At 41.3% G+C, this 18,544-nt stretch overlaps 1 protein-coding gene and 2 long non-coding RNA genes across 6 annotated transcripts in view; 1 reads left to right on the forward strand and 2 right to left on the reverse strand.

Moving 5' to 3' along the window:
- RAPGEF4 (Rap guanine nucleotide exchange factor 4) overlaps window positions 1-9,362 on the reverse strand; it is a 157,335-nt gene extending 147,973 nt beyond the window's left edge. For 3 of the 4 annotated variants that reach the window (XM_032114867.1, XM_032114865.1, XM_032114869.1), the window contains exon 1: window positions 7,406-7,501. In XM_032114867.1, coding sequence (XP_031970758.1) covers window positions 7,406-7,470 — 65 coding nt within the window. In that variant the 5' untranslated portion in view covers window positions 7,471-7,501. Of the gene's footprint in view, window positions 1-7,405; window positions 7,502-9,182 lie in introns of those variants that run through there. The other variant, XM_032114866.1, reaches the window with a different exon arrangement.
- Window positions 7,694-18,544, forward strand: part of LOC116446678 — a 69,566-nt gene continuing 58,715 nt past the window's right edge. Inside the window, exon 1 of the long non-coding RNA XR_004241308.1 lies at window positions 7,694-7,976. This is a non-coding gene — a long non-coding RNA (uncharacterized LOC116446678). The remainder of the gene's footprint in view (window positions 7,977-18,544) is intronic.
- LOC116446679 overlaps window positions 12,000-18,544 on the reverse strand; it is a 39,028-nt gene continuing 32,483 nt past the window's right edge. Inside the window, exon 4 of the long non-coding RNA XR_004241309.1 lies at window positions 12,000-17,455. This is a non-coding gene — a long non-coding RNA (uncharacterized LOC116446679). The remainder of the gene's footprint in view (window positions 17,456-18,544) is intronic.

Below are 18,544 nucleotides of genomic sequence, written 5' to 3' on the forward strand. Positions count from 1 at the left end.
CCCTGCCCATGGCCAGGGGGGTTGGAATGAGGCGATCTTTAAGGTCCCTTCCATCCCAAGCCATTCTACTTTTGTATTCTCTTTTTTATTTTTAAATGCAAACTACTCAAGCTCGAAGTTCAAATACAGACAGAGGATAACTGTTACAATTCTTCACATACACAATATGGGCAAAATATTTCTGTTCACGTGCAGTATATATAGCTTTATAAAAGAACCTATTTTGACGCTTTTAAGATTAAGTATTTGAATGTTTATGTAGTATGTTATGAAAGACTTGTTAACCTAGAAGAAAGGAACAAGTTGGAGAGTTTTGGTTTGCTTTTGTAAAGTTAATCCAATTATAAGCTATTACTTTCTCTGTTATCATATGTCCTTTTTTTTTTAGGGTCTTTCTCATAGTGGGTTTGACAGTTGAGGAAGAAAAAGCAGAATATTTGTGGTTTTACTTTCTCTGCCAAGATGCCGCTAGAATTTTAAAACGTTTATTTCTACAAAATGTGTTCAAAAACCTGAATCCTGCTCCAAATGAATGAAAGCATTGAATTTCCTTCCCTTGATCTTTTTAACTTTTTAAAACAGCAGTATTTCAATTCAGACAGCAATGAACAGCCCATGAAAGATGAGCAGATGGATCTATTTCTTCCACTGGTGAGACTGTTTGTAGAAAACAGCTGAAACACTAGAACAGACAAATAAAACGAGTTCATCGCTGGGTTAAAACTGAAGCATCAATGCAAAGATGCAAACTCTATGAGCTGCAAAGTACCAGTAACCACTACCATGGACCATTTAGTGAATTTAATGGTACTTGAAAATAGTGAAACATGAGCAAGGAGACAGCAGCAAGTAATGCCATTTAAACCAGATCATTTCTCTGTGCTTCCTGTACTTTCTCCTGTCCTTTCCTGACATGCAGAAAAACAATGCTGTAGGATGCAGAAAAATACCAGTACCAATGTACTATCTTCCCTTAGTGAGAGCAGGACAATACTGAAGATCTCTGCTCCACAATGCTGCAAGGCTCTTTGACTTTTAATTTCTCTTTGAGAAAGGAAAGTTTAAGAGAGGAGTAACAGTGATCTATCAAAGCATTTTAGACCTGTAGTGAGACACTTAAGCGCTAAATATAAATGAAGTTACTTTTAATCTGAAGTTGTTTCCAGGTAAGGGTTTACTTCAACGGCAAGAAAGGTAACTAACTCCCACCAAAAGGCACTTTTCACTTGTTACAGTAGTATCACCAAATCTGTTTTCAACACTCACATTTCAGATCGTCTTTCCCTTGTAAAGCCTCATCATGATTCTTTCAAACAATATTCAAATTACTATTATCTTCTCTTTATTGTAATTTAAAGAGACTTTGGGATTCCAGCTCTCATTTCCTCTGACAAAAAAAAAAAAAATTATTTAAACACTGTTCCCTAGGACTCTTACACACCCAAATCATTCTGGTGTTTAAAAAAAAAAAAAACAAAACACCAAAAAAAGCAACACAAGTAAAATTGCTGATGCTTAGTTTTCAATAAATTACTACTGTCACCTACACTCAGGATCCCTGTGATAATCTCTCAGGACCTGCTACATAAGGCACAAGAAATACTGTAGGTAATCCTGAACTACACAGGTACTGAATGACCAGCCAGTGAAATGCAGACTGACTGGTTGCCGCTGCAGTCAGACAGAATTTGTTATAGTTCAGTTCTGTCTTCTTTAGTGAGGACCAAAAGAAGGCAAATATGGGGGACTCTCCTTTACCTACCTCATTATCATATTACTCAATTAACTCAGTTTGATCAATGCACTGAAAAATTATTGGAGAATTAAACAGAGCAATCAAGTGTACTTCATTTCTTTACATACCCTGATCTACAAATCATGCATCCTTCCAAAAGGTCAATTTTTAGATCTGTATATACAGTGGAATGGCAAAAGATATATTTATTAATTATATTCATAACGACTTATCTCAAGTTAAAAATACACTACCTGAGCAATATAGCTCTAGTAGAAAATAGAGTCTTTTTCACCTTCATTTGCTGTCTAGAAAGACAGAGTATTTCAGAAGAAATAAAATTGCACAGTTATGTTCTTTCATTTATGAGCACTTTCACATATCATGCATGCTTTGCAACCAAGATGTGACTAAATCTTATTGAATTAAACCTCCAAATTTCATAAACATAAACTGGAGCTCAGGACAGTTAAAATTCCATTTGACAGAAGTAAATCCAGATGAAACTACATTAACTAGCATGTAGCTTCACAATAAACATTAAAAGCACTTTACTATGAAGACAGACTCTGAGATACACTGCAAATGAAATTTGTAATTGAACAATATGCACAAGTGATGATATTCCTTGATTCAAACTCTGGCCACCACTATTCACCAATAACACCATGCCAAATGCACCTTTCCTGATTTAGGATCTGCATTGTTACAGCTAATGAAAATTAAAAATTTACAGCAACAATGAAGTAAGTTTTACAGATTTACATTTGCACACATTTTGACAACTGATGAATTCAAAGATGAAAGGGAAAGTCAGTTAGGAAACATTCACAGATATTGATAAAGCAGCAGAAAGTAATTGATCATGCCAAATACAGTACAGAAAATACAGCACAAAGGAAGTATCATTAAAATGACAAGCTTTATTAAATGCAGCAAATTGTAGGATGCAGACAAAAGCAAATGTCATGGTGGATAAGAAAAATACTTGCACTTGGAAAATATCTGGTAAACACCTGACTTTGGGGGCACAATTTCAATTAGCTGGTTTGTAGTTTTTTTACTCCTCTGCTGGAATATGGAGTTTTGTTATAAAAAAAATTGTAATCTGCTCAGAGTATGGGATTTTAGAGATCAAATCCCAACAACATGTCAGAAAGAACTCAGGCAACGAGAGTTTAGACATGTTTCCAGTATGATCTGGTGAAGAGAAAACCTACAGTTGCACATGTAGCATATCAATCGTGCAGCCACTTGACAAGACTACCAACTGAATTTGGATATATCATGTTCTAACAGGCATACGCACATACTGCCTTGCTCTGGAAGGCTATGAGAGTGTTTATACATGCTGAGGTAATCACTTTCTCTTCCTCTTAATACCTGTCCATGGCATAAGTGTGTAACTTACTGCAATCACATGTAACAAATGGAAGCCAATACTGCAAATGCCTAAGCCAGAGAGACAATAATAAAACAGCTTGAATTTGTTTAAAATACAACTCCTGTTCCCACTAGGATTTAATCTGAATTCACATATTTGATAAAATGGACAGACGTACAAACTTAAAAATTCTTTTGGTTTCTCTTAAGAAAATATGGAAAGGAAAAGGGCTTTTTTATTATTCATCAAAGACAGCACCTTTGCACTGGACTAGAAAATGAGGTGCAGGATGTGGAAAGATAAATTTGTTATTCATCACTCTCAGAAGATTGCACCTTCACATGAGCACTAGAAAGCACTTAGGCTATGTCTATACACCTCTGAGTTTCCACACCCACTGCAGTGCCTTCTGCTGCTATATCCCCACACAGACTTGATCCAAGCATATTCCAGCTTAGTCACACACTATTCAGAGAGAAAACACGAAGCACTCAAGCCAACCGGAACTGCAGTGTATGTCCATGATTCTGTTCAGATCCAAACCACATGAAAATGGTCATATTCCTATGGATTTCTTACAAATAAAAAGCAAGGGAGAAATTTATACAGAAGTCAGTGTAAATTTTACCAAATGCACAAAAATATATTTAAAAATAAAATAGCATCATAAAGCAACTCTATTTATAATAGTGCCTGATTATAAATTTATATCCCATTATCTTTGACATAATTAAAGGTTATAGAGGATGACAAGCATTTTCTCTACTTATTTTACAACAATTCTTTCAGAATGTCAACTCTTTATTCAAGCCTATCTGTATGCTCAAAAGGATCCCTTGTTTACTACTAAGCAAACAAAGCTTGCATCTCAAATACATGTTACACTGAACCAAAAAACCAAATCCTGATTCAAATATGTTGCTGTTATGTTACGTAGCGTCAACATGATTTTACATTCAAATCTGTAAGAGGAACAGGTCTGAGATACTACCCTGTACACATTATTTCAGTTTTTTTAGACATACATAATGCAAGACTAACAAGGGTGACAAGGTTATAAAGGCTCAGTATGTACAATATGTCCTTGAAAAGCCCATTCCTACTTATATAATTTATAAGTCATTAGGCAAAGATCGTAACATTCTCAGCACAACAGGCTAGTGAAGCTACATGCTTTGCCCTGTGATCTGCTCCTCCAGTCTGCTAAGGCACTGAAGGTTCCATTTAATTCAGAGAAAAACACAAGATACCATAGCCAGGTATGAAATCCTGGGATCTCTAGCAGCTGTGCATACTGTGAAACTTTGTATCTGAAGCCGATTAAAACAATTAACTGAATTCATAAATGCGATCAGGTTTAGAGAAATAATAGTTATGTAAAAAATACTTTGTCTACCACTCATTAAAGACACGTCACCATGTAAATTTCCAGGTTAGATGGTTTTTGGTGTGAAAGAACACATGAGACTAGAGAAGGCATTCTTCCGAAGTACACACATGCAAAAATCAGTGACCATTTTTTAATTATGTGCAGAGCAGATATACAGAAAAGTGCTAACATTAGAGGGATACTTCTGCTCCCTAAGAAATCAGTGATAAGGCAACTATTATTTCAAATGTAAAAGGACCGGTTTCCTTAAGAGAAAAGTTATTTACTCCTCCAGGTATAACCAGAGTGTATAGTTGCTCACTGCTCATCCTCTCTCCTGCAAAAATAAAATATTCTTGATAGACCACAGTGTTCTGAAATTTTCCTTATCTTTACACTTGTAACTTTACATATAAATAGTGTACCACATATTTGATTTTTAAGTGTGGATCTTTGACTTTTGTGGCCAGTAACTACACATAAAAGCTGCATGGACAAAGCACTGGTAGTCCCAGCCCACAGTAACCTACACAGTAATAACATTTCTCCTGTAACATTTTGGCAGTTTTTCATTTTCATATGTGCTCTGATTTTATATGTTAGTAGTTCCACTTTGGCACATGATTTGGGGAAAAACCTGAAGAACATATACAAAATACGTAATTTCTATACATGATGTATTTTGCTATTTCCATTTTGAATTAAATTCTTTTTTTTCCCCACATAATTATATTGGATAATCCATATTACATGTTATTTTAATTGTCTTTGTTGAGGCTCACTTAACATTCTAAAGCATCCCAGTTTTAGAACTGTCTTCCTCCTGGAAATATATTCATTGACTAAAACATACTAAAACTCTATTTATTATTCAGTAAAAACACATGGTACTCTATAAAGAATTGACTCATTAAATGATCCCATATTCACAGAATTCACACCTAGGATAGAAAATGCTATACAATTTTTAAAAGGCTTAAAATACATAGAAATTGATAATAATTCAAATGAGTACACTAGTAAGATTATCTATAGAAAATAAATACACTTTGGAAATGTGTGTAAGTTAATTAAAAACACTTTATCTAAATTTTTAGATGAAAAACCAGAATAAAATGCATAAGTGTACTTCCTATGATCACAAAGCAGAGCACAGCAGAGACCAGGAAAAAAACCCTAAAATCTTTCATGTATGGGTTTGTCCTACATACAGACTGCCTTCTGGGAAAGGGTAAGGCATAATTCTTAAGAGCACTTGGAACTGATTCTTTCTACTCAATAAATTGGCGCTACTAGCTTACTCCAAATAACAAAAAGTGACAGAAAAGTTGCACCTTAATAGCGCTAATGCAATTTGTGTTACAGAAAGGATCAGCATTAGTAATTTTCATACAAAATAATGACAGAGAGATTTCTAAATGAAATGCCTCACATATGTTTCCTAAATACATCATCTACTCCCCAAGGCTATCTACTTCATTAAGCCCTGAATTTTAGTTTACAATTTAGATCTCACAGTGTATTGCATTTAGGAAAACAGAAATGACAGGATCACCCATCTAAAATGCAACTCATACTCTCCTTCACATCCACTCAATGTCAGTTTACAGATAGGCCTCACTTCGGTTTTTAGCTGGCTAGATTACCATCAACAGTTCTGTTTGTATTTACTTTAGGAGTGCTTTCAACATTTATACACATAAATAAATTTATTTGACCTGTAACAGGTTAATCTTCTCTTAAGTTACATGTTACAGAGGGGGATCAGTATCTGTGGTAGGTGTCTAGAGTGTCTAGACCAAAAGTTTCATTAACTTACGGTTTGCTACCTGGACTGTTATGGAAAACCTAATCAGAAGTGCAGTTCTACAAGACTAGGAAGTTACCTGGAAAGGGGAGAAACTATGAGAAAGGGAAGGTTCCTTCTATGTGCACAAAGGGTTCTCTCCACAGCCCCAAATGGTAGCACCTGTCAAAAGCTGGCTCACGATGCTCAGCATCGTGCCATACACCACGTAAGGGAATTCTCCCTGATAGCTTTGTTTGGAGCCGCATAGGGTATCTATGGTCTACATTTTTGTTAATTATATTCCTAGACTAAAGGAGAGACACTGAGTGTTCAGACATCAAATGACTTCTGAACTAATCCAGGAATCGAAGGTATGAATACAGCAAAGGGCGTTCAAACAACCCACCACGCTACTCGACATTGCCAGACTTGGGGCTGCAGCACCCGAGACAAAGCATTGCTGAGAATTTTTAGTTTGGTTTTTTTAAAATAATAATTTGCCCGTATTTTTGGCAGCGCGCACAGCACCTCTGAGCACACGTAGCCAGCCGTGCTTCCAACCCACGCGGTGCCGCCGCCCGCCTGCACCTGACCCGCAGCCAGGGGACAACCGCGGGCCCCGGGGCGCCGCAGCGGCGACGACAGGGACTCGTCCCTTCCCGCCCGCCTTGCAGCGATGCTGGGCGGGGGCTGTGCAGCGCCTGAGGGAGGCGGGGGCGGTGTGCCAAGGGGAGGGGAGGAAGCGGCCGGGGCGCTGGGGCGCCGTGAGGGCAGGCGGAGGGCGGACGAGGGCAGACTGCAACGAGTGTGCCATGGCCCATATGGCGGGTCCCCGGCTGGCAGACCCAGGCCCCCTCCGCGCCCCGGAGCTTCCCCTCCTCCACCACGTGCAGTATCTTCCCGGCGGGGAGCAGCAGTCCCCGTGGGGACTGCCCGTCCCCTCCGCTGCCCGGAATATTTCCAAGCCCTCATCCTTGCCCGCCGCCGTGGCTTCCCCCAGGCGTTTTGCTTCCCACCTGCACGCTCCTTATGTAAGGCAGGATCTGATGGGGGGTGTCAGCGCGCGCACACACATACATGCATACACATTGCATCCCTCCGCAGCCGCTCCTGGGAAGATGCCGATACCTTTTATCCAGGCACGCGATCCACTCGCCGGAGGACGCAGAATGGGAGCCGTGAGCGGCGACCATGTTGGACCGGGATCAGGCTGCCGCGCACCCGGCTGGCAGCGGCTCCCCCCGCCCGCGCGCCGGTCGGTCCGTCCGTCCGTCCGTCCGCGCTCCCTCCCTGCGCGCACGGCCCGATGGGCTCGCCCAGGCCCCGCCGCAGCGGCGGAGCGGGTCCGCCCGCCGCCCTCACGCGTCCGCCGGCGCCCGGGCTGCGACCTGGGGCCGCCGAGATACCCCGGCCCTGCTTCAGCGCAGCCCGCAGGGAGCGGCCCGGGGAGGGGGCGGAAAGAAGTCACTCCCCTTCTAAAAGGTGGTGTGCCCCTCCGGCTTTCGAGAGCTCCTCAGTGGCCACACTTGAACCCGGCTTACTGATCGCTGCCCTTGCTTCACCAGAGATGTCCGTGACTGGGTTTGAATTGGCAATACAAGCCTTTCAATCGAAACAAGCAGCTCAGGAGTATTTTATCAGCACGCCAGAGCACTGTGTGTCTGTGCCGTCCCCCCCACCCCCTGCAGTAAACGCACAGGTGAGTGAAAGTATAGTCCACATTTCAGGATTTTTCCTGGAGCCTTCCTCCAGTCTGCTGTCCATCCTGTCATCCCCCATCAAACTGTGTGCTAAAGCGTCTCATTTTATGTAGGCGAAAAATGAGGTGGGCAGTAGCGCCTGTGAACAGGATTTGGCCCTTGGAAAAAACGCAACACATAGCATGAGAGAGGTGAGTCTAGTGTACAGTGAAACACACCCACACCCGTCTGTTCTGCTAGTGTGGCCTGCGAAGTGCAGGGTTTTTAATTATACTAATGTATACACGATTTTAAAACTGATGAGCAAGAGGAAGGAATTCACAGCAGCAGCTCTCCCTGTTTTGCAAATCCTACGTTAAATATTTTCTATTAAATATTTTCTACTAATTGTTTCAGGTTCTAGACAGTATCTTCCCAAGTAATCAGTGTATGACCATAAGCTTCCACTTACAGTCAACACAAATTGCCTTGAGTACCTTGCAAGAAGAGTAGGAAGTTATACAAATCTCAGCAAGATGTTTGGGGTTACATGTAGGTGATAGCAAAGTAAAACTGTGCCTTCCTTCAGGCTCATAACTCCTCTCTGCTCTACAGTGTGGGAACCAATGATTAATTCAAATCGTGATCATCTGCCAGTGCCTTTCAGACTTCATGGGCTATCTGCTCTGCCTTCTGTTGTAATTTCTTTGGTTGTACCAAGTAATTTTCTTAAATACATGTTCTACTTCACATCTGCATTTTAGTTGTTTGCATTGGTGCCACAGCTTCTTTATCACTTTAAAAGAAATAACTGTTAACATTAGGATACTGAACAGTATGATGAAATATCTAAGGAAATGTATCTAAAGATCCCTTTTGCTAAATGGATACAGCTAAGAAATTGGTATAGCACAGGCATTCTTTCATTTTGCCTCAAAAAAAAAAAAAAATTTAAAAAAAATTCCCAGAGGAATGGAAGAGGCTGCCAGTCAGTGAAATTAAAGCTGCAGCTCTTCCTTTGCTATCATCCATGAGGAAAAAATGAGAATTTTTTGCATCTAAGCAATCAATCTACTCAAGGAAAATCAATGCTATTCATTTGTCAATATGCAAGTGTTTGAGAGCCAATAGAACAAGAGCTTAAAAGGTAAGAAACTCTAAATTCTCAATCAAATTAATGATTTATAACACAGTATGTACATTACAGATTAATCAATAAAACTCACTCATTTTGTACTCCCATTATAAAACATTCATGATGCTATTCCACGTAATTACGGTTTTCCTTCCAGAGCAATCCCTCAAGGCAGCCCTTACTGCCCTTTCCCCCGTCAACCAGTTTACGCTGCGGTGGATGCCCTTTGCTCTGAGCTGGCGTCAGGCCTGGGAAGGACCCCAGCAGTGGCTCCTGGCTGAAGGCCGTTGTGCGTTCTCCCGGGCTGTTGGAGGCGCACCCCACCGCACACGGCTCTGCGGGCGGGTTGGCGCGGGGCAGCGGCGGCCCGGGCCCGCACAGCCGCCCCGCCCGCACAGCCGCGCCCCGGCCCGGCCGCCAGAGGGCAGCCGAGGCCGCCGTGAGGGCGCCGCAGCGGCGCCGCCGTCGGAGGCGGGGGCGGGCAGGAAACGGCCTGAGCGGGGACGGGGGGGGCTCTGGAGTGATTTCCAGTAATGCCACTTCTGAAAACCTATCTCAGTGCCATGAACCTACCCTTGACCAAACCACGGCCCTGCCCCGGGACAGTCCTCTGTAGTTACCAGTAATTCGGATTCCAAGGAACGCACTGCGTGTTGGCAGAAAGGGGACGTTGCTCACAGTGCTTGGCTGTGGGCAGGCACCACTCAGAGCTGTGTATCTTTTTGTGCGGTAACCATTAAATGAGACTTCAACACTTTGTGGAGTCTGTAAGCTAGACATGCCCAGACTGAGCTAGGAACCTTGCCTGCATCCCTGCTTCATTCGGAAGTGTCCCAATCAGGGAGCAATTAGAGCAAGACAGCCAAAATTAACTCTGGCATTTGTATTATGAGCAGTCATGTAGCTTTCTCATTAAGACATCAGTGAAACTTCTCAGAGAAACTTAGCAAGGAATAAATATTTGAGTAGTTCAGGTATTAGCCTGTGTCAACCGAAGAGTCTCCAAATGTTACAGCGAGGATACTGTAACACGTGTATCAGACAACGAGGCCTGTGGAAAGAACATATATGGACTGATTCTTGGTAGATGTTTCAGAGAGATGTTTATTTCTCCAGCCGCATGGCCGGGGCTCTGCCGAGGAACTGCTCAATCCCGGGACCCGAGGGCCCTTGCCCACACGGGGGAACACAAAACAACCAATGGGGAACGAGGCTGACCAGGGGCAGCGAAACCCCGTGTCTGCCCCCAGGACCCCATGGCAGGGGGGAAGGGACCCCGACATTTCACCCATTTATTTTTAACAAAAAGATATTTAAAACTTAACATTGAAAACAACTGGATAAACATTACAAGAGCAGTTTCAAAACAAAACAAGCCACCCTCCTGAGTCTTTAAATGTCCAAACAGATTCTCTGGAACACCTTAAGGCTGACAGAAGGGAGACAGGACTCTCCGAGCATGCTTTGTGGGGAAACTGAGGCAGGAGAGGGGTTTCTTCCATTTGTACCTGTTGGAACTCTAAACAACAATAGTTAATTTCTTCCCTCCCCCTCTTCATCCCCCACTTGGCATTGGAAAGGGATTTTTGGGGAAACAATTGGCAAAGGCATGGTTTTGTGAGGGAAACCATGGATGAAGAAACAGATTGGGAATACACTGGGGGTAATAGGATATAGGGTAAAAGGGAAAGGTGGGATTAGGAAAGGGAGACTGTAGGGGCTGTTTATAATGTGAATATTGTCTAACATGACTACGATTTTTAGCATATATCAAAACACCATCAGGCCCAGTGACCTCTGCTGCTTGTAACCCTTTTCTACCTTGCACAATTTTGAACTCTACTACTTCTCCATCTCCTAAGCTTGGAATGTATTTTTCAAGGTTATTCTTTTTTAATAGCAGTTCTATGAACGAATATGTCTTGCTGGTTGTTACATCTCATTATAAAACCATAATTTTGTTTAACATTATACCATTTTACTATTCCTAAAACCTTAGCTACAATGCTTTTTTCTTTTTTTCAAGTGGCTGCTGTTTTCTGTCTCACTGTGTTCCTGGTTTCACTTTCGTATTCGCTCGCTCCTGCGTTGGAGCTGCCACGGCTGCTGGGGCCGTCGGGGCTGCTCGTGCCTGCGCTCTCTTCCCAGGGTCACATTCGGGGCCGTGCAGGCCGCACCGCTCAGCTCCCTGTGCGCCGTCTCCTCTGCTCCCAGCTGCGCTGCCGCTGCCTGGGGCTGCGCCCATGTCTCGGCTGGGCCCCCAAGCGACAACCCCCCCGCGCCCTGCTCCAGTGTGCGTCTCAGCTAGGTGCGGCTCCGCTCTGCCGCCAGCCGCCACCACCGCCGCCTGTGCGCCGCTCCTCTAACGGGGCTGGCTCCACCACGCGCTGCACAGAGCCAGGCGGGCACCACCGGGTCCCGCCGCTCCCACCGCGCCTCGCTCTGCTGCCGACACTGCAGCTCGCGCCGCTCCACCCGCGCGCGGGAACTGCCTCGCTGCTGCTTGGAGGGCACTTGGTGCACGTGGGCGAGGCCGCACGGTCCCTGAGGCAGGCTTCCCTTGCCAGGACACAGCTGACATTGCTCAACAGTCTCAGTAATTAAATAATATTCACGAAAATACTCTTCCATCAGCATATATTTTGACTCAAAAATTAACTGTGTCCAAACAGTCTTCCAAAAGTCTTTGGTAAGAATCAAATCCCAAGAAATGTAGAAAAAGTTCTTAAACAACCATGCCAGGAAGTGTTTCAGTTCCTTTTGAGCTTGACTTAAGCTAAAATTTACAAATTGTTGTTCAAGAATCTTTTCGAGTTTAAGATAAATGTCCATATGCGGCTCGGAGAGCCAAGAGTCTTTCCACGGTTCCTCCATAGTTTAGAGATGGAATAGCAAAACAAAACAAGAAGAGAAATCCAGAGTTTACTCACAAATCAGTCGCTGTCCTTAGGGATCGGGGATCGTTCTGCTCACATTATCCGCCATTTGTTACTACATTACAGTGAGGATACTGCAGCATGCATATCAATCAACGAGGCCTGTGGAAAGAATATATATGGACCGATTCTTGATAGATGTTTCAGAGATGTTTATTTCTCCAGCTGCATGGCCGGGGCTCTGCCGAGGAACTGCTCAATCCCGGGACCTGAGGGTCCTTGCCCGCGCAGGGGAACACAAAACAACCGATGGGGAACGAGGCTGAGCAGGGGCAGCGAAACCCCGTGTCTGTCCCCGAGGGCCCCTCTCCCAGGGCTACATGGCGGGGGGGAAGGGACCCCGACATCCAAACTGCACAGAAATGGCAGAGTTCCTGGCTATTGAAATCGGAAATCCCAGGCCCCAGTCCATGTTCTCCTGAGATGAAAGGTACCAAATAAGCATTATATAGCTCACATGACAAGTCAAATAGAGTGCAGATTATCCTGTGACTCTTAAGAATTCAGACCATAACAAGCCTAGGAAACATAATTTTAGACTACTGGCCTTATGTTAATGGTGTCAAGTGCCCATTCGCTTTTGAGAACATATACTAGAAGGAAAATGCTAAAGCACACTTCATTAGTTTATACTCTGTACCTCCTCCTGCTGCCTCACAGTGCCCATTCTTCATTGCTTTTCTAAGCTATACACTTGTAGGAAAAAAAAAGATGACCAAAAAGATATTTGAGATTTAATTTCTCCTTATTGAACAGAAGGCTAATGGGACTTTTTAGAATCTGATTTGTGAGATGTGATTAAGCAGCCAAAGAATTAAGATGGCAGCTGCTTTCAAAGGAGATTGCTGCTGGGAAATGGAGAATTGCCACATGAAGTATGTGAAAGATCAACTGGCCTTTTAACTTCCCACAGTTTACAAAGGAGTGACAGGGCCATGCCCTTAAGAAGCCCTTAAACCACAGCAAACATGAAATCAGCCAGTCTTCAAGATATATCATGCCTGTAAGAATAAGAGTTCAACTTTGTAGGGTCCAAACTGCTGTTTGCATTATGGGACATAAGACAAATCATGTTGAATTTAGTACTTTGACTATTTCTTTGCTTTTTCTGACCCGTACAAATACTCATTCACTCACACTTACTCAAATACAGCCAATGAGATCTTGCTAAAATTTTCCAGAAAAAAAAAAATCTTCAAATAGAAACTTGCTGTGAAAAACTTGAACCAAAACACTAAATCATAGTTATTAGAGCTTAAAAAACATTTATTTATTAGGTTTATTAAGATTACACAAAAATAGGGTACAAAGGAGAGCTACTGTGGAAAACTCTTTATCCCACTAATTATACCAAAAACTTCAAGAATTTTCAAGTAACTACAGTAATAATTTCACTTAAGTTAATTTTAAGCATGTTTTGTATTGTTATGTGGAAGCCAATATAAAAAGTATAAGTCCAGAATGAGCACAGAAATTCTACCTCAAGCAATAGTTTAAATTCGTGTATCACACAGAAGTCTTGAGAGCAAGATTGAGACTGACAGAACTGTGATCCATGTTTAGAATACAGCAGTGCCACATTCAGTGTGCTTAGGGTTGGAGGAACCAAAATGTGTTATCAGTTGTACACAGAACACCTACGGACTTCAAAGGAGTAATCAGCCTGTAGTGGAATAAAGACAGAGAAACCTGCATGTGAGTTCTTTTGGGATTCATATGCTGTGAGGGCTGCAAAAGATGTGATTATGTACATTCTTTAAATCAGTGCATGTATTAATAAAACTGTCCTGTAAAGCAAAGTATTGATTCTCCTCTTCAATGCTAATCAATAAACCCAGCATACAATAACCTAGCAAGAGAGTTGCAGAACAAGTAAGGACTTCCTTCCCTTTTTGCATCATTCTCTGTTCTGTCTTGTTCCTGTGCTCCTCACTAATTCAGGATAACTCCCTAGTTAGTTCACAGGAAAGTCTATTGAAATAAATAAACAAGTTCTAACTTAGTCACAAGAGTATTGTCAAGATTAATTAGCAGATGAAGTATAGTTCTTTGAAGATGCAATGCTTTAATGCATTTAATAAATGTTAATTTATTATTGTTTAGATTTATGGACACATCAGCATACTGTGTTAAAACAAAGTTTTGTATGCAGAACCCAGGCCAACATAAGGAATTTCAAGTTGATAAATATCAGGGAAGTACTTTGCAGTTGCCTAAGATATAAGGCAGGCCGGGACTCAGACTGTGCTATGTCCCTTTTCAGTACGATATTCGGGTGACAGTAGAACTTGGTGCCACACTAGACCGCCACAGCCTGCTCCTTATTCTGGGAGTACAGAAGTGCATCAGTGCTTCTTAACAGACCCAAATCAAACTGATCAGCAGGGGCTGAATCACAGACATGGTGAAGAAGGTCTGGCTTTGTGCCCAGTCATAGGAATAGGATGCGTGAAGTGCTAGGCTGGCTTTCCACATACCCACAAGAGCCTGACAGGTTATTTCAGCTCCTCACTGTCTGAAAGCAGCTGTGCTGCCTCTGGGCCTGACTCTGTAAGTGTTCATTTATAACACAAAGCATGCACTTGGAAACTCCAGTGTGCCTTATCCACACTGGATTGCCAGCTCAGATGTCTCACTTTCTCTGGAACATAGTTATGGCTAATGGAATTAATTATTAGATTGTAATTATCCACTCGTTCTTTCATCCAAAGTACAAAAGCAGATGAAAGTTCTTATTGTCTATATGTCTAGTTTTGTACTCCTTTATCCTTCCCTGCCAGCTTTGCTGTATTTCAGGAATCATAGATTTTCATCAAAGGCTGAAAGAAAAGGTGGTTTTGCTTAGCTGTAGAGCCAGATGAGCATATTTTGACTGTTCAGGCCAAGTTTCATCTTCACAACTTGGTGTCAGCTCTCTCTGCTGAATACAGATGGATATACTGGGCAGGAAGAGCACTGGTTCATGGTCTGCCCCTAAATTCGCTGCAGATGCTATTGAAGCCATTTGATTATTATTATTTATTATTATGAAATACCTAGTTTTCATTATTTTACTATGTGGAGTCTGAGGGAAAGCCTGTGAATTTCTAGGAGCAAGGTACTCAATTAAATAACTTCATGGTTTCTATGTCCTCGCAGATGATACCTCAGCAAGAAAATTTGTGATGTGTATAAGGTGGTCTTCCTTAGAACCCTTATTTTCATAATATCAATCATTTCAGACTAAATTCCAATAGATACTATTTTCAACATTGCTTGATCACTATAGGAAATTTACTTTTCCTGGTCTGTTCCCCATTTCTGCTAGGAATCAGTTCCAGAAATCAAATGTATCTATTTTTTTTTCTCTGTTGTGTTTTTGTATTGATGCATAGACACTTAAAAAACAAAGTTCTGATGCAATGTAGAGACTCTGATGCAGTGTTGAGGTTATTCTATTTATTTCTATATGTGTATTATTCATGAGATATGGGGCATAAAATCATTTGACTGCACTCTCCCAGAGCTCCTTTGTGATAATTCATGAAACAACTTCTCAGTAGTAGACATTTTTATTTATGTGAGTACCACACCTCCCCTTAGAATTTGAGGTTTTCAAGGGCAAAAAGAACGTGGTACTTGGATTCCAGGCAAATAAAATTCCTGTCATGTGGGTCAAAGGTGAATTCAATAGCCTTTCTTCTCTAGCTTCCAATGCCTTAGCTCTCAGAGTGATTCCTTGTTTGCAAAATTGAGACCTGTAAAACATTATACATATAACAAAATGGGGCATATAATTTAGTTAGACTTTATATGAAATAATGACTTGTGATCTGCAGTGAATAAAGAAACAGGTCTTTAAATTATTTTCTGCAAATTCTTTCAGTCAAGAAGACACACTACTATGAGTGCAATTCAGATCAAATTCACAAATTATTCTAGTGCAAGCAATAATTTCAGAAATACATGCAGTGAAAGTCCAGGACTTTCAATAAGTCTGAGACTGTCCCTTTTGCATTGGTGTTCTTCACTACTCTAAGAACAGGACTGTAGTTGGCATCACAGAAGTCCTATAATGAAAGAGATCAGAGCTTTATATTTACTTGTACAATGTGATATGGTCTGCTATAGATAAAGATCATACATGGCACATATTTGCACTTGATAACACATTTACATAGTAATTCATTGTGCAGCTTCATATATATTCAATGCAGCTATTCTATTCATCACAATACAGTAAACAAGTTAATTCTTTCTGCAACATTTGGTTCACAGGATTCCAGATTTAATTTTTCTAAGAGCCTGCTGGGGGCACCAACACATCCCCATAAAAATCGAATTATGAAATTAGGCAAATGAAAAAAAAATTTTAATAATTTATTTATATGGTATAAATTACACAGTACACCTCAGGTTATATGTAATGTTTATAGTCTTCTTTTCACAGCTTTGAAAATACACCTACAGTGAATTTGCTTGCAGGCTTATACTCGCAAATAATTCACACCAAGAATGACCTGAATAAAGCAGGGGCATCTCTAATAATCTATTCTGGCTGAGAAAAAAAGGTGAACCAATTGGTAAGTGGGAAAAGAAACTGCCTTGACTGTGGGCTGCATCCTGGCTGGTACAGACAGGTGGCATTTGTTGGTTTAAAACCAGAGGGTTGAGTTGTGTAACAGGAAACCCAGCTACAGCAGTCACCTAGCTAAATAGCAATTGTGAGGTGCTACCTTGTGCATGTAAAAACAACAGGAGAAGACCTGTATGGATTAAAAATATGTTAATGACACCACAGGAGCATAAACCAAATAATTACCTAGTTTGAAGAATGGGGGCTTTTTCACATAGAAGTTATATTGGTTCTAGAGAAAAGTTACGCAAATCTGAAAGCTTTAAGCAGAAACTGGACAACATACAGCAAATTTTTACAGAAATGCTCTGTTTTCTTTGGTGTTCTCTGATTTTCCTGATGGAAGAAAGACTCCACATTTCAGATTCTCCCTTGCCCCCTGAGAGTAGCAATGTTCAGCTGCTTAACAGCAGCGAATTATCTTGAAGTGCCTATTTTTCTAATGCTTCTTACATAGCGGAAGGATGGAAATGATAGATAAACAAAAGCTAAGAAAAAAAGCAAATGAGAGGCCAGCACAAAAAGAGAATAAGAGTTGATCATCAGACTGGAAAGAGCTTGCTGGGTGGGAAGTGCAAAAATTTTTACAGGATCTGAATTTCTTGAGGACTGTGGACAAGAATCTTACTGAGAAAATTTGATGCAGATAAAGAAGTGAAATGAAGTTATTGCCAGGAAAGTAACAGGAGACAAAGACCTCTTAGACACTAAGCAGAAGAAGCTGGGCTTCTAGGAGCAGCCAAGAAATGCAGCAAGGAAGTTGCTCCTCATTGATGTAATGGCTTATCAACTATCTGGTACTTGGAAGTGTTCCTGAAAAGAGAAAAAGAAGTGACAAAATATTGCACAATCACCAGAAGTTTTTATTATCTTCACATAGCCACAAGTTGCTTCTGACAAGGCAGGGTTTCATTATTGCATTTCATTATTCAGTAATTGCATATTAACATTTTTTGATATTTTGATTTTTGTGCTCTTGTTCTACTTCTAGTCAATGTAACCTGTTACATTATTCAATCACTTTTATAGTTTGGATTTTTTTCAAGTTCAAGTGGAATTCCCTGCATTTCAGTTTGTGCCTGTTGTCTCTCATTCTGTGTCTGAACATGCCTGAGAGGAGTCTGGCTTCATCTTTAGCTCTAGCCTCTAAGCCCATCCTACTGGGTCCATACCAACAATGATACCTCTGTATTTCCCAGCACTGTTGTGAAAATTCTTAATATTTTAAAAGCACCTTGATTCTACAGTGATGATGGCAAAGAAAAATTAATAAAGATGTAATTAACCTTGTGGTCACAATAGTTTCTGAACAGATTGCATTAAATGAAACAAAACACATAAGCAACACAGAGGAAAAAAGCTTCACTGGGGAAGTGTAGTCTCTTTGCTCAACTACATTGGAGAAGCATCCTCACAAAAAAGAAAGGGAATCTTATCGTAAATAACAAGTTTGCCATGGATAATTTTAATCCAGTCATTTCTAGATTTTAGACTTTGCAATTTTAGTATTGTTAGATACACATCATATGTAACAAAAATACTGGCCAGCTTTCCCTACTGCATAGGAATATTTCCTCTAGCAACCTAGTGGGTGCCTCAGAGGGCTGGCATGGAAGAGGATCTCTGGGGACTATGACAACATAAAGGCTGTTGGATATTCTGAATATCCAGTGAGGGCTGTAAGCATGCTAGGAAGGTCTTTTGAGGGCAATACTGCTGGGCTGCACTGAGAACTAGCCCATCCCCATCCCGCAGGGGAGTAAAAGGACCACAGGAAATCCTGGAGTGAACTGTCCCCATGATTATCACATGATTATGTGATACAGCCCCATCATGAGGGCTAAAACTGATCAACCTGTGAGCTATTTGCTCATCAAAAAATGTTGTCACCCCTAGATATTT

Source organism: Corvus moneduloides, chromosome 7 (assembly GCF_009650955.1).
Source record: "Corvus moneduloides isolate bCorMon1 chromosome 7, bCorMon1.pri, whole genome shotgun sequence".
NCBI lineage: Eukaryota > Metazoa > Chordata > Aves > Passeriformes > Corvidae > Corvus > Corvus moneduloides.